The sequence below is a fragment of the Ahaetulla prasina genome, chromosome 2 (assembly GCF_028640845.1).
Source record: "Ahaetulla prasina isolate Xishuangbanna chromosome 2, ASM2864084v1, whole genome shotgun sequence".
Taxonomy (NCBI): domain Eukaryota; kingdom Metazoa; phylum Chordata; class Lepidosauria; order Squamata; family Colubridae; genus Ahaetulla; species Ahaetulla prasina.
This window is the reverse complement of record NC_080540.1, coordinates 288,922,463-288,937,027: the sequence shown is the minus strand read 5'-3', so window position 1 is coordinate 288,937,027 and position 14,565 is coordinate 288,922,463. Positions and strand designations below refer to the sequence as shown.

The 14,565-nt window shown below is 49.9% G+C and overlaps 1 protein-coding gene across 2 annotated transcripts in view; it reads left to right on the top strand.

Annotated features, from left to right (window-relative positions):
• Nucleotides 1–14,321, top strand: part of SMAD4 (SMAD family member 4) — a 40,036-nt gene extending 25,715 nt beyond the window's left edge. For both annotated transcript variants that reach the window (XM_058170926.1, XM_058170925.1), the window contains 3 exons: nucleotides 8,961–9,129; nucleotides 11,137–11,275; nucleotides 13,076–14,321. In XM_058170926.1, coding sequence (XP_058026909.1) covers nucleotides 8,961–9,129; nucleotides 11,137–11,275; nucleotides 13,076–13,287 — 520 coding nt within the window. In that variant the 3' untranslated portion in view covers nucleotides 13,288–14,321. The remainder of the gene's footprint in view (nucleotides 1–8,960; nucleotides 9,130–11,136; nucleotides 11,276–13,075) is intronic.
• The last annotated feature ends 244 nt before the right edge of the window (nucleotides 14,322–14,565 follow it).

Below are 14,565 nucleotides of genomic sequence, written 5' to 3'. Positions count from 1 at the left end.
GTGCGAATCCCTCTTTGTGAGATGGGGTCGTAGGTGTCAGATGGGTTTGCTGATCACGTACCTGGCTCCTTGCTGCGTGACAGCCGCCCTGCCCGAGCTTCTGGAGATGCTGGCTGGGGTGGCAGTGGAGACCCCAGACTTTTAGTCATGGGGACTTTAACTGCCATCTTCCGGCTCGTCATCGGCGGCAGCTCGGGAGTTCACGGCTTCCATGACGGCCTTGGACCTGACTCAAGTAGTTGATGGCCCTACTCACATTGGGGTGGCACTCTGGATTTGATTTTCTCTCTGGTCAGTGGTTGAGAGATCTGGACTTAAAGGAAATAGTCATTGAACCTTTGTCATGGTCAGATCACTCTCTTCTTCGCCTGGACTTTCTGACCGCCATTCACCACCGCGGGAGGCGGAGCCGATCGTTGGTTCCGCCCCAGGCGCCTGATGGACCGGATGGGTTCGGACGGAGCTTGGGCCATTTCCTGAGGTCTGGCTCACGGCTCGGCTGAGGAACTTGTTGCGGCCTGGGAACGGGCCGCGCGGGGCCTTAGACCGGTCGTGCCTTTGCGGCCTCTGACCCGGCACAGGTCCCAACTGGCTCCTTGGTTCTCCGAGGAGCTGAGAGGATGAAGCGCCGGAGAAGACGCCTAGAGAGTTCCTGGAGGTCTGGCCGTTCGAGCTGATTGGACACTAGTGAAGTCCCATACTAGGACTTACCTAGTGGCATTGAGGAAGCGAGGCGTACGCCTCCTCCCTCATTGCATCGGCAGATAACCGCCCAGCCGCCCTGTTTGGGTGACTCGCTCCCTCCTACACCAGGGGAGCGGACGACCCGCTGCAGGGACGTGCTGAGGAGTTTAACGGTTATCTATACGATAAAATCGCTCAGCTTCGGGATGGTTTGGACCAAGATTGCGGTGATGCGGGTGAGATGCTCGAGGCGGTCTTGGTGACATTGTTTGGGATGAGTTTGACCCTGTGGCTCCGAGGACATGGACAGGCTGTTGGGTAGGTTGAATGCCACCACGTGTTTACTGGACCCGTGCCCCTCTTGGCTGGTGCTGGCCACTCGAGAGGTGACACGAGGCTGGCTCCAGGCGATTCGACTGCTTCTTTGGTGGAGGTGTCTTCCGCCTGCCTTGAAAGAGGCGGTGGTGAGGCCCTCCTTAAGAAGCCGCCCCTGGACCCGGCTGTTTTAGGTAATTATCGTCGGTCTCCAACCCGCCGCGCTAAGGTTGTAGAGAATATGGTGGCATATCAATTTCCCTTGCACCTGGATGAAACTGTCTATCTAGACCCGCTCCAGTCCGGTTTCGGCCCGGTTACAGCACGGAGACGGCTTTGGTTGCGTTGGTGGATGATCTCTGGAGGGCCAGGGATAGGGGTTGCTCCTCTGCCCTGGTCCTATTAGACCTCTCAGCGGCTTTCGATACCATCGACCATGGTATCCTGCTGCGCGGTTGGAGGATTGGGAGTGGGAGGCCCCGTTTATCGGTGGTTCCCCCCCTATCTCTCCGACCGGCCGCAGTCGGTGTTGACGGGGGGGCAGAGGTCGGCCCCGAGGCGCCTCACTTGTGGGGTGCCGCAGGGCCGATCCTCTCGCCTTCTGTTTAACATCTACATGAAGCCGCTGGGTGAGATCATCAGTGGTTTCGTGTGAAGTACCAGCTGTCGGATGACACCCAGCTGTACTTTTCACACCGGACCACCCCAACGGGCTGCTTGTCCCGGTGCCTGGAGGCCGACGGTCTGGATGGGGAGAAATAGGCTCAAGCTCAATCCTCCAAGACAGAGTGGCTGTGGATGCCGGCATCCCGGTCTAGAAAGGGGCGCAACTGGCGAACCAGGCGGACCTGGTAAAAAGCTCTCCTGGACACGGCTGCCAAATGATCTTCAAAGGACAGCCGTTCATCCAGGAAGACGCCCAAGTTGCGCACCCTCTCCATCGGGGCCAATGACTCGCCCCCAACAGTCAGCCACGGCTGCAGCTGACTGTACCGGGATGCCGGCATCCACAGCCACTGTCTTGGAGGGATTGAGCTTGAGTCTGTTTCTCCCCATCCAGACCTGTATGGCTTCCAGACACCGGGACAACACTTCGATAGCTTCGTTGGGGTGGTCCGGTGTGGAAAAGTACAGCTGGGTGTCATCAGCGTACAGCTGGTACCTCACACCGAAACCACTGATGATCTCACCCAGCGGCTTCATATAGATGTTGAACAGAAGGGGCGAGAGGATCGACCCTTGCGGCACCCCACAAGTGAGGCGCCTCGGGGCCGACCTCTGCCCCCCTGTCAACACCGTCTGCGACCGATCGGAGAGATAGGAGGAGAACCACCGAAAAACGGTGCCTCCCACCCCCAATCCCTCCAACCGGTGCAGCAGGATACCATGGTCGATGGTATCAAAAGCCGCTGAGAGGTCTAATAGGACCAAGGCAGAGGAATAACCCCTATCCCTGGCCCTCCAGAGATCATCCACCAACGCGACCAAAGCCGTCTCAGTGCTGTATCCGGGCCGGAAGCTGGACTGGAACGGGTCTAGATAGACAGTTTCATCCAGGTACTGGGGTAATTGACATGCCACCACACTCTCTACAACCTTCGCCGCGAAACGAAGGTTGGAGACTGGACGATAATTACCTAAAACAGCTGGGTCCAGGGAAGGCTTCTTGAGGAGGGGCCTCACCACCGCCTCTTTCAAGGCGGCCGGAAAGACCCCCTCCACCAAAGAAGCATTCGTAATCTCCTGGAGCCAGCCTCGTGTCACCTCCTGAGTGGCCAGTACCAACCAGGAGGGGCACGGGTCCAGTAAACACGTGGTGGCATTCAACCTACCCAGCAACCTGTCCATGTCCTCGGGAGCCACAGGGTCAAACTCATCCCAAACAATCTCAACAAGACTGCCCTCCAACGTCTCACCTGGATCTACCCAATTTTGGTCCAGACCATCCCGGCTGAACGATTTTATCGTATAGATAACCACTAAACTCCTCAGCTCGTCCCTGCAACGGGTCATCCCGCTCCCCTGTTGAAGGAGGAACGAGTCACCCAAACAGGGCGGCTGGGCGGTTATCTGCGACGCAATGAGGGAGGAGACGTAGCAACATCTCGCTTCCCTCAGTGCCACTAGGTAGGTCCTATTAGACCTCTCAGCGGCTTTCGATACCATCGACCATGGTATCCTGCTGCGCCGTTGGAGGATTGGGAGTGGGAGGCACCGTTTATCGGTGGTTCTCCTCCTATCTCTCCGACCGTCGCAGTCGGTGTTGACGGGGGCAGAGGTCGGCCCGAGGCGCCTCACTTGTGGGGTGCCGCAGGGTCGATCCTCTCGCCTTCTGTTCTTTATCTACATGAAGCCGCTGGGTGAGATCATCAGTGGTTTCGTGTGAAGTACCAGCTGTATGCGGATGACACCCAGCTGTACTGCGGACCACCCCAACGAAGCTTCGAAGTGCTGTCCCGGTGCCTGGAGGCCGACGGGTCTGGATGGGAGAAATAGGCTCAAGCTCAATCCTCCAAGACAGAGTGGCTGTGGATGCCGGCATCCCGGTACAGTCAGCTAAATCCGGCTGACCATCGGTGGCGAGTCATTGGCCCGATGGAAAGGGTCCGCAACTTAGGCGTCCTCCTGGATGAACGGCTGTCTCTAGAAGATCATTTGACGGACGCCTCCAGGAGAGCGTTCTACCAGGTTCGCCTGGTACGCCAGTTGCGCCCCTTTCTGGACCGGGATGCCCTATGCACGGTCACTCACGCACTCGTGACGCCTCGCCTGGATTACTGCAATGCTCTCTACATGGGGCTCCCTTGAAGGGCATCCGGAGGCTGCAGTTAGTCAGAATGCGGCTGCGGGTGATAGATGGAGCCCCGTGGCTCCGTATAACACCATCCTGCGCAGGCTGCACTGGCTACCTGTGGCTTTCGGGTGCGCTTCAAGGTGCTGGTGACCACCTTTAAAGCGCCCATGGCATCGGGCGGGTTACTTACGGGACCGCCTACTGCTATCGAATATCTCTCACCGACCCGTGCGCTCTCACAGAGAGGGTCTCCTCAGGGTGCCGTCAGCGGCAATGTCGTCTGGCGACGCCCAGGAAGGGCCTTCTCTGGGGGGCCCCCACCCTCTGGAATGAACTACCCCCCCGGTCTTCGTCAGCTTTCGGACCTCCGGACCTTCCGCCGCGGGCTTAAAACATATTTATTTAATTGTGCAGGGCTGAGCTAAATTTTAAATTACTGGCTTTTAAATTGGCTTTTATTCTATATTTTTAATTTTAAATTAACAGGCTTTTAGAATAAGTTTTTTAACTGTTTTTATATTTTTTATATTGTATTTATGCGTTTTTAAATGCCTGTACACCGCCCTGAGTCCTTCGGGAGATAGGGCGGTATATAAATTTGATCAATAAATAAATAAATAAATAAATAAAATAATAAAATCCCCATTAAAACCAATTCGAAGTTAAAATCTAGTCCAGTCCTGCGCAAATAAATAGATGTGTCTTAAGCTCGTGGCGAAAGGTTTGAAGGTCAGGAAGTTGGCGAAGTCCTGGGGGAAGCTCGTTCCAGAGGGTGGGGGCCCCCACAGAGAAGGCCCTTCCCCTAGGTGTCGCCAGCCGGCACTGTCTGGCCGACGGCACCCTGAGGAGTCCCTCTCTGTGAGAGCGCACGGGTCGGTGAGAGGTATTCGGTAGCAGTAGATGGTCCCGTAAGTATCCCGGCCCAATGCCATGGAGCGCTTTGAAGATAGTCACCAGAACCTTGAAGTGCACCCAGAAGGCCACAGGTAACCAGTGCAGTCTGCACAGGAGAGGTGTCACATGGGAGCCACGAGGGGCTCCCTCTATCACCCGCACAGCCGCATTCTGAACTAACTGGAGCCTCCGGGTGCTCCTCAAGGGGAGCCCCATGTAGAGAGCATTGCAGTAATCCAGACGAGACGTCACGAGAGCATGAGTGACCGTGCATAGGGCATCCCGGACTAGAAAGGGGCGCAACTGGCGAACCAGGCGGACCTGGTAAAAAGCTCTCCTGGAGACGGCTGCCAAATGATCTTCAAAGGACAGCCGTTCATCCAGGAGGACGCCCAAGTTGCGCACCCTCTCCATCGGGGCCAATGACTCGCCCCCAACAGTCAGCCACGGCTGCAGCTGACTGTACCGGGATGCTGGCATCCACAGCCACTCTGTCTTGGAGGGATTGAGCTTGAGTCTGTTTCTCCCCATCCAGACCCGTATGGCTTCCAGACACCGGGACAACACTTCGATAGCTTCGTTGGGGTGGTCCGGTGTGGAAAAGTACAGCTGGGTGTCATCAGCGTACAGCTGGTACCTCACACCGAAACCACTGATGATCTCACCCAGCGGCTTCATATAGATGTTGAACAGAAGGGGCGAGAGGATCGACCCTTGCGGCACCCCACAAGTGAGGCGCCTCGGGGCCGACCTCTGCCCCCCTGTCAACACCGTCTGCGACCGATCGGAGAGATAGGAGGAGAACCACCGAAAAACGGTGCCTCCCACTCCCAATCCCTCCAACCGGTGCAGCAGGATACCATGGTCGATGGTATCAAAAGCTGCCGAGAGGTCTAATAGGACCAAGGCAGAGGAATAACCCCTATCCCTGGCCCTCCAGAGATCATCCACCAACGCGACCAAGGCCGTTTCAGTGCTGTATCCGGGCCGGAAGCTGGACTGGAACGGGTCTAGATAGACAGTTTCATCCAGGTACTGGGGTAATTGACATGCCACCACACTCTCTACAACCTTCGCCGCGAAACGAAGGTTGGAGACTGGACGATAGTTACCTAAAACAGCTGGGTCCAGGGAAGGCTTCTTGAGGAGGGGCCTCACCACCGCCTCTTTCAAGGCGGCCGGAAAGACCCCCTCCACCAAAGAAGCATTCGTAATCTCCTGAAGCCAGCCTCGTGTCACCTCCTGAGTGGCCAGTACCAACCAGTAGGGGCACGGGTCCAGTAAACACGTGGTGGCGTTCAACCTACCCAGCAACCTGTCCATGTCCTCAGGAGCCACAGGGTCAAACTCATCCCAAACAATCTCAACAAGACTGCCCTCCAACGTCTCACCTGGATCTACCCAATTTTGGTCCAGACCATCCCGAAGCTGAACGATTTTATCGTATAGATAACCACTAAACTCCTCAGCTCGTCCCTGCAACGGGTCATCCCGCTCCCCCTGTTGAAGGAGGGAACGAGTCACCCAAAACAGGGTGGCCGGGCGGTTATCTGCCGACGCAATGAGGGAGGAGATGTAGCAACATCTCGCTTCCCTCAATGCCACTAGGTAGGTCCTATTATAGGACCTAACTAGTGTCCGATCAGCCTCCGAACGACTGGACCTCCAAGAACTCTCTAGGCGTCTTCTCCGGCGTTTCATCCCCCTCAGCTCCTCGGAAAACCAAGGAGCCGGTTGGGACCTGCGCCGGGTCAGAGGCCGCAAAGGCACGACACGGTCTAAAGCCCCAGCCGCGGCCCGTTCCCAGGCCGCGACTAGTTCCTCAGCCGTGCCGTGAGCCAGACCCTCAGGAAACGGCCCAAGCTCCGTCCGGAACCTCTCCGGGTCCATCAGGCGCCTGGGACGGAACCAACGTATTGGCTCCGTCTCCCTGCGGTGTTGAGTGGCGGTCAGAAAGTCCAGGCGAAGGAGAGAGTGATCTGACCATGACAAAGGTTCAGTGACTACTCCCCTCAAGTCCAGATCCTTCAACCACTGACCAGAGATAAAAATCCAGTCCAGTGTGCCTCCCCCAATGTGAGTAGGGCCATCAACTACTTGAGTCAGGTCCAAGGCCGTCATGGAAGCCGTGAACTCCCGAGCTGCTGTCGATGATGTGCCGGATGATGGCAAGTTGAAGTCCCCCATGACTATAAGTCTGGGGGTCTCCACCGCCACTCCAGCAAGCACCTTCAGGAGCTCGGGCAGGGCAGCTGTCACGTAGCAAGGAGCCAGGTACGCGACAAACGAGCCCATCTGACACCTATGACCCCACCTCACAAAGAGGGATTCACACCCGGCAATCTGAGGTACAGTGGTCTCCCCGGCTCTAGACTTTCTCTAATAACAACTGCCACCCCCCCACCCCTACCCTGAGCCCTCGGCTGATGAAATGCATGGAAACCCGGTGGGCACATTTCAACAAGGGGCACGCCCCCTTCAGTGCCCAACCAGGTTTCCGTAACACCTATAAGATCCGCGGCGCCCCCCTGGATAAGATCGTGTATTAGGGGGGGCCTTATTGACCACGGATCGTGCATAAGCCGGAGACCCAGGCTCTGAGGGTCTTGACCATCCGGGGAACGGGAGAAGTCAGAGGGACCGGGGTGCGCAATCGGCTGCAAACATCGAGCGCGCGCCCCCACAAAACGATATGATCCCCCACTTCTGCCATATCTGCCCCTCCCACTTACCGTACAAATAGGACCACCCTCACCAGAAGGAACGCACTCCCCCCCCATAACCTCCGAACCTATTAAATAACCGCCGCGAGCACACGCAGGAACTGGCTCCCCTCCCGACGGGCTACCCCCAACATCCGCCCTAACCCTCCCACCCCTTAAAAAGACCCTATCTAAAAAAACCCAAAGGCTCTTTTTCTTCGCATGCCACCTCTGTGGGTCCCAAGACCCATCATTGAGGCCGGCCCTTGATAATGAAGCGGGCCATTCCTGCGAGGCGGGGGCACCTCGCAGGCGCAAGAGTTCCAATGCTGAATATCGCATATATAAATAAATAAATACAAAAATACATAGATAGGAGATAGAGGCCGACGAGAGGCGATAATGTCTGGAGTGGCAGAATGTTATACTAAGTTCAAATGGATACCCATCATCCGATAACTCTTCAGATGGTGGCTGGCTTAAAGATGGTAAAAGATGGAGTAATAGGCAGATAGAGTCTTTGATGATAAAATTGCTACTGCTCTGCCCAAAGTTCAGTCCTAAAATCCATAACATGAAAGAGGTGGTACTTCATGTAGTTGAATGTGTTTTGCGTTCACTCAGTCTTAAAAGTCATTCCTTAAAAAAAAAAAAAAGACTCAAAACACACTTTCACCACTTCTCTAGCTGCTAAAGTGGCCTCACTCTTATCTTCAGCCTGGGTGCTTTTAACAAATCACTTGAGAGCTGAGGCTGTTCAAGGTCGCTTGAGTATTTGCTTACTCCTTGGTTAGAATATTATAGCTATGAGCTGCCTTTCCAACAGGGCCTTAGGTCCCAACTCCTTGGAAGTGCAAATATACTGGGGTTTTTTGTTTTTTGTTTATGTTTGTTTTTCTAATGGTTACACCAAACTGACTTGTGGCAGATCCATTGGACCAGAGGTGTCGAACTCCAGGACCATGGGCTGAATCCTGCCTGCAGGGTGCTTAGATCTAGCCTGCGGGGCTGCCTTGGAAACAGCAAAGGACTGGCCCACGGTGCCTCTGCCAGTGAAAACGGAGCTTGGGAGGGCTGCTTATAGCCCACCCAAGCTCCGTTTTCGCTGGCAGAGAGTTTCAGGATGTTGTCGCAGCCGAAAACGGTGCTCAGGAGCCCGTTTTCACTGGCAGAGCACTTGGCCCGCCATTGGCGCCTCCTACATGATAAGTTGGCCATTCCCCCGAGGAGTCAAACACAACCCTGATGCAGCCCTCAATGAAATCGAGTTTCATTGCATTGGACTGCAACTGTGAAAATTCTCAAGCAAGAGATAGCTATAACAGGCACACAGATTTTGAAATCATTTTATACATCCAAGCCTTGATTCCAATGGAGTATTGCTAGATAAATCTATGCCATCTTGCTGCATTTAGGGTAAAGGCAGACTTTGCTTCTTAAGTCTCAGTCTTCAGAGAATTTGCTTAAGAGCGACCGTTGTTGAAACCAAATAAAGCTGATTTGTCAATGGTTCAGTTTTCCCCGTTTTATTGAATTTGGCCTCTTCATGTCATTTTTTTTTCTCCTACCAGGTTGCACATAGGTAAAGGTGTACAATTGGAGTGTAAAGGGGAAGGTGATGTCTGGGTTCGATGCCTCAGCGATCATGCGGTGTTCGTTCAGAGTTACTACTTAGACCGAGAAGCAGGACGGGCCCCAGGCGATGCGGTTCACAAAATTTATCCTAGTGCCTATATTAAGGTTTGTTAACAAATTAATCCTGCATTTTAAATTTATAATAACAGAAATAATTTTACTTGTCTGGTTCTGGATTGGCAGTGCCAGTCCCTAACCTCTTCTCCACAAACTTCTGTTCTCTTCCATGTTGCTTTTTTAATCTGTTAAAAGTTACAGGTGTGTAGCATGTGATCCCATGTTGTGTATATGCAATGTTGCACAGGTCTTATTTGGGGGAAGCTAAATTGTTTATGTAGAAGGACCATAAGATCTACAAAATAATTTTTTTGCTAAAAGTACATATCACCCAGTGTGGAGATTGACTTTAAACATTGTGTATATAACACAGAATAATTCTGAGAAATGTGCGTTATTAAGCATAAGTGCAATTCTATTGCATTTAATCTGGAATCATTATCATTTTACCACTCCAAAGATTGGGGGGGAAAATGCATTGCGGATAAATGCTAAGAACAATAGTCTGTAGAAGACAGTCTACTTTCTCTGTGAGGGCCTCCTGTTCTGCAGCCTAGAAAATACTCCTCAGACATTGTGGGGTTAAGAACAGAAAGCAGTTGTCACATCCTGCTTCTATTGAGAAAGAGTCTTCCATTACCGTTTTCTCAGGAACGTTTTCATATAATTTGGTTCCTAAGCTGTCAGTATGTCTTTGCGACTGTTTTGAAGCCAGAAGCGTAGGTACTTTGTGCTCAGCACAAACAATAGAAAATGGATTGTGCAATACTGTAAAGGGCTTTACTTTTACAATTTGGATAAATCAAGAAGATCTTGGATGTTTTCTGATAGAAGGGGTTAAGTTAAATATCTTCAAAATCACAAAAAGTTGGATTCTTCAGGTGCCAAAGATTGCAGCTTGCAAGTGGGGTAGAAGAGTGGATGCAGAGAATGGAAGGTGACCTTAAAACCATGCAGTTATTCTTCAACTAAAATAGCCAAGGAGAGGGAAGTCATCTATAGCTAGTGGTCCTCATGGTTGTTGTTGTTTTACATAGATCACAATCCTGTGCATGTTTGCTCTAACTTAAGATTCATACAGATAATCCTCGACGTTCAACAGTTCATTTAGTGACCATTCAAAGTTACAATGGCACTGAGAAAAAGGGATTTATGACCATTTTTCACACTTACAACCATTGGTCACATGATCAAAATTTGGATGCTTGGCAACTGAATCAATTTATGACTGTTGCAGTGTCCCTTTGGCGACCTTCTGACAAGCAAAGTCAATGAGGAAGCCAGATTCACTTAACAACCGTGTCAATAGCTTAACAACTGCAGTGATTCACTTAACAACTGTGGCAAGAAAGGTCGTAAAATGGGTCAAAATTCACTTAACAAATGTTTCACTTAGCAACAGAAATTTTGGGCTCAATTTTGCTCGTAAGCCGAGGACTACCTCTACTTCCATTTGCCCTTGGCCAATTGACTCAGGTTTGCACCTCATTCTTAGCAGCATAAACAGGTGGACATATTCATAGCTGTTCACACCCAGAGGCTCCAAGTCACTCTTGGCTTGACAGGTAGCAGAAGCATAGAAATAGTCGCCACTCAAAGCAGATACCCCCACCCTGTTGGCTTTGGAATGGCTCCCGCTTGATTCTTAATCATTGTGTTCCTTCTCAGAGTACCCAGAATTCATGCAGCCAAAGACACCTCAATCTTAAAGGGGACTAGAAAGCACGAAAGCAAAAGATACTTATCAGTATTTTTTTAATTTAAGCTCTGAGATCCCCGGCCTATGCACTGGGTTCTGTGGTTGCCCCATGATAAACACTTTAGGTCAGGGGTCTCCAACCTTGGCAACTTTAAGCCTGGTGGACTTCAACTCTCAGAATTCCCCTGCCAGTTTTGCTGGCTGGGGAATTCTGGGAGTTGAAGTCCACCAGGCTTAAAGTTGCCAAGGTTGGAGACCCCTGCTTTAGGTAGTGGGGCTGTTTTCCCCACTAGTTCGGTTGGGCTTTTCATTTTCGAGATAGCTTCTGCCGTACAATAATGCTGCTTCTTTTTAAGGTATTCGACTTACGCCAGTGTCACCGCCAAATGCAACAGCAGGCTGCCACAGCGCAAGCCGCAGCTGCTGCTCAAGCTGCTGCCGTGGCAGGGAACATCCCTGGGCCAGGATCTGTCGGAGGAATTGCTCCAGCGATCAGTAAGTGAAATCGGTGAAATCTTTCATCCCTCCAGTATATTTTCAAATGCTTTCAGTGGAAAAAAGAAAATTCAGAGAAGTGCATCATGCATTCCCAAAGTCAAGAATCATGCATTTCTGGTAGTTTAGAATCCAAGCCACATTTTAGTTTCCAAGTATATGTGTAAGTTAGGATTTAAACCTGCTTATCTGTGTTTTTTTCTCTGTCTGCTCAACACACATCCTCAGGTGTGATAAACTAGGTACAGATAATTCTTGACTTAGTGACTCTTTGGAGTTCCGATGGATCTACTTGGGGGGCTACTTACAACCCAGAGTTCTAACAGTTGTGCTCCCACTTGTGCACGGTCCCAAGACTGCACAAGCTGCACCACATTTGTGGCTATTTGCAGCATCCTGTGGTCACATAACCATTTTTTTATGAAAGTGGTTTATTTAACCATAACAAAAATGGTTGCAAAATTGGCTCAGTCGCATGACCGACACAGCTTTACAACCGTCACAACTTAACAGTTGTAATGGGCAAGCTCCATTACAGTCGTAACTATAGGACTATTGTATAACTTCACTCAGTTATAATTACGATTAGTCAAACCATGATTTGCAAAGCAGCCTCAGACCTCCGATCATAAACTTCTTTTGTCAAGTCAGACCCCATGCTAATATTTAATCAGCCCTAATGGTGCTTTTTTGAGAGGAATTGTTTCCCTCTTTTTCCCTGGTGAGCCCTTGTCTCTGTCCAGCAGCACATGCCCAGGAGAAGTCGGTGGAATTTCTGGCTTTGTGAAAGCATTTGCAGATTCTTCCCCTCCCCTCCCCACCCCGGCACCAAGTGGGTGTTGCAACTCTTAAGAAATGATTCAGTTTTTTGAAGCAGAAATCAGAGGTTACAGCTGAAACAAAGCAGTAACTTTTTCTGTCCTGATGAAATTTTTAGTCAGAACTTTTTTTTATTATTATTAAAAGAATAACCTGTACAAATGGAGAGTGCAAGGGGCGTCATGAGAGACTTCCTTGTTTGAAGAATCTTGACTTCTGAAATGCAGCTGTGCTATGAATTATTCTTTAAATCAGGGGCCTCCAACCTTGGCCACTTTAAGACTTGTGGACTTCAACTCCCAGATTCCCCAGCCAGCTTTGCTGGCTGGGGAATTCTGGGAGTTGAAGTCCACAAGTCTTAAAGTGGCCAAGGTTGGAGACCCCTGATTTAAATGCTTCCTGAATTATAGGCTCAGTGAAACAGAGGTTAATTAATTAGACTAAAAAATTGAGTTACATTTTGGAAAAAGTGACAATCCAATTCCATAAAGTTTTAAAAGAAACTAGAGAGATATTATCATAATCACAAGGAATTGAGCTTTATTTAAGAGAGGCGGCATCTTTAACTGGGATATGTAGCTCACTTTTTTTTTTCCTCACAAGATGATTGACAGCTTTAACTTTTTATTTATCTACATGTATTGCCTGCCCAACTCCAATGGACTTTCTTTTCTTTCTCTTTCTAATGCTGGGATATATATATCGCGTACACATGCACGTGTGCGTGCACACACAATTTTTCAACAAAATACTTGAAAATGTCAAGGTTTTGTTTCTTCATCCGTTTCTTCATTTGAATTTATTAGCTGCCAAACTCCAATCGGCTCCATTTTCTTTCTGTTTCAAAGTGACGAGTCTGAACAAACCAAAAGTTGATGGAGGGGAGAACGGCCGTCTTCTCAAACTGGGCTGATGCCAGCACGTGGCTTTGATGAAAGATGTTGCTGAGGGGAATCTTTAACATCCTTGTCCCTGCCTTAGGTTTGTCGGCAGCTGCTGGAATCGGTGTGGACGACCTTCGGCGCTTGTGCATCCTCAGGATGAGCTTCGTGAAAGGATGGGGGCCTGACTACCCGCGCCAGAGCATCAAAGAGACTCCATGCTGGATCGAAATTCATCTACATCGCGCCCTCCAGCTGCTCGACGAAGTTCTCCACACCATGCCGATTGCAGATCCCCAGCCCTTAGACTGAGACAGCGCAGCTGTGAGCCACGACGGAGCGAGGAGGGTGGATTGTAAAATACCATTTTGTTTATTACGGGGAAGATATATTTTACTTCCATTCTGCTTAATCTCTTAACCAGGTTTTAAAGAGAAAATGTCTTTGCCACCTTGCTCTCAGCAGAAAGAAGCTGAACTTGTAACTCCAGATAGTTCACACCTTCAGACCTTTGGTGGGCTACTTGTGGAAAGCTGTCACCAGCCAGAAAATTTTTTAGATGGTGATCGGGTGGGATCACTGCTGCGTCTGTTTCTTGGACATCTCATTGATTCGTGTGAGCTTCTTCTCAGAATTAAACGGGGAGCTCACACTGAACGATCCTATGCATTTCAGGGAGCCTGGAGGTGGGGGCCCCCCCTCACTTATGCAGTCACCCAACTTGTCCTTGCATGAGTCCAGCCCAAATGAGCAAAATCATGTTGATTATTCTAAAGGGAGGATTCAGATGCTCTGCTCTAACTGGGCACTGGGGCATGTCTCATCAGGAGTTTTTTATGTAAAATTTTTATGTATGCCTATTATTTTAAAAATGCACTAAAGCTGGGATGGGCTTCAGAGCTGGTATCCATTTTAAAGGCAACGTGAAACAAACCAATAAAATTTGTCTGCTAAATTCAGTAGCGAAACGTCTGCATTATTCTACATTCCCAACTGATTTTAACTTTTACCAGCACGGAACTTCTTAACTACACTTGAGCAATTAATTGGGATAGCGTGAATCTGCTGACTGAACTTGGCGTGCCATCTCAGACTTCTTAAATCATGTTTATGGTTGTACCGCTGAAAAAAAATCCAGATTTTATATTTTTCAAAATTTCTACTCAGGGCAAGCTGGCAAACTTGTTTTTATACTTCTCGGTTATTTTAAGCTGTTTATCTCATCAACGATCTTATCTATTTGCATTGACTTTGTATAGAGAATTTCAAGTAGAAGTTGCAAATGTAACGGCTGTATGACAGATGCATTATGCTTCTCTAGTTAATAAAACTATTAGAAAACTCTCTGCACTGATAAAAAGTGATGTACTTCAGCTGTATGCTGCCTTTTGAATCTGGAGCTCTGAATCGGTTTGCCTTCGGGAATTGAAACCAGCCATAGTGAGTTTTTCTTGCAGTATCTATTTTTAGATGTGGGATTTATGGATGTTGCACATTTCTGCCATATTATCTTTTCTAAGTAGTCCTCGACATACAACTATTCGTTTAGCAACCATTTGAAGTTAACAACAGCAGTGGGAAAAAATGACG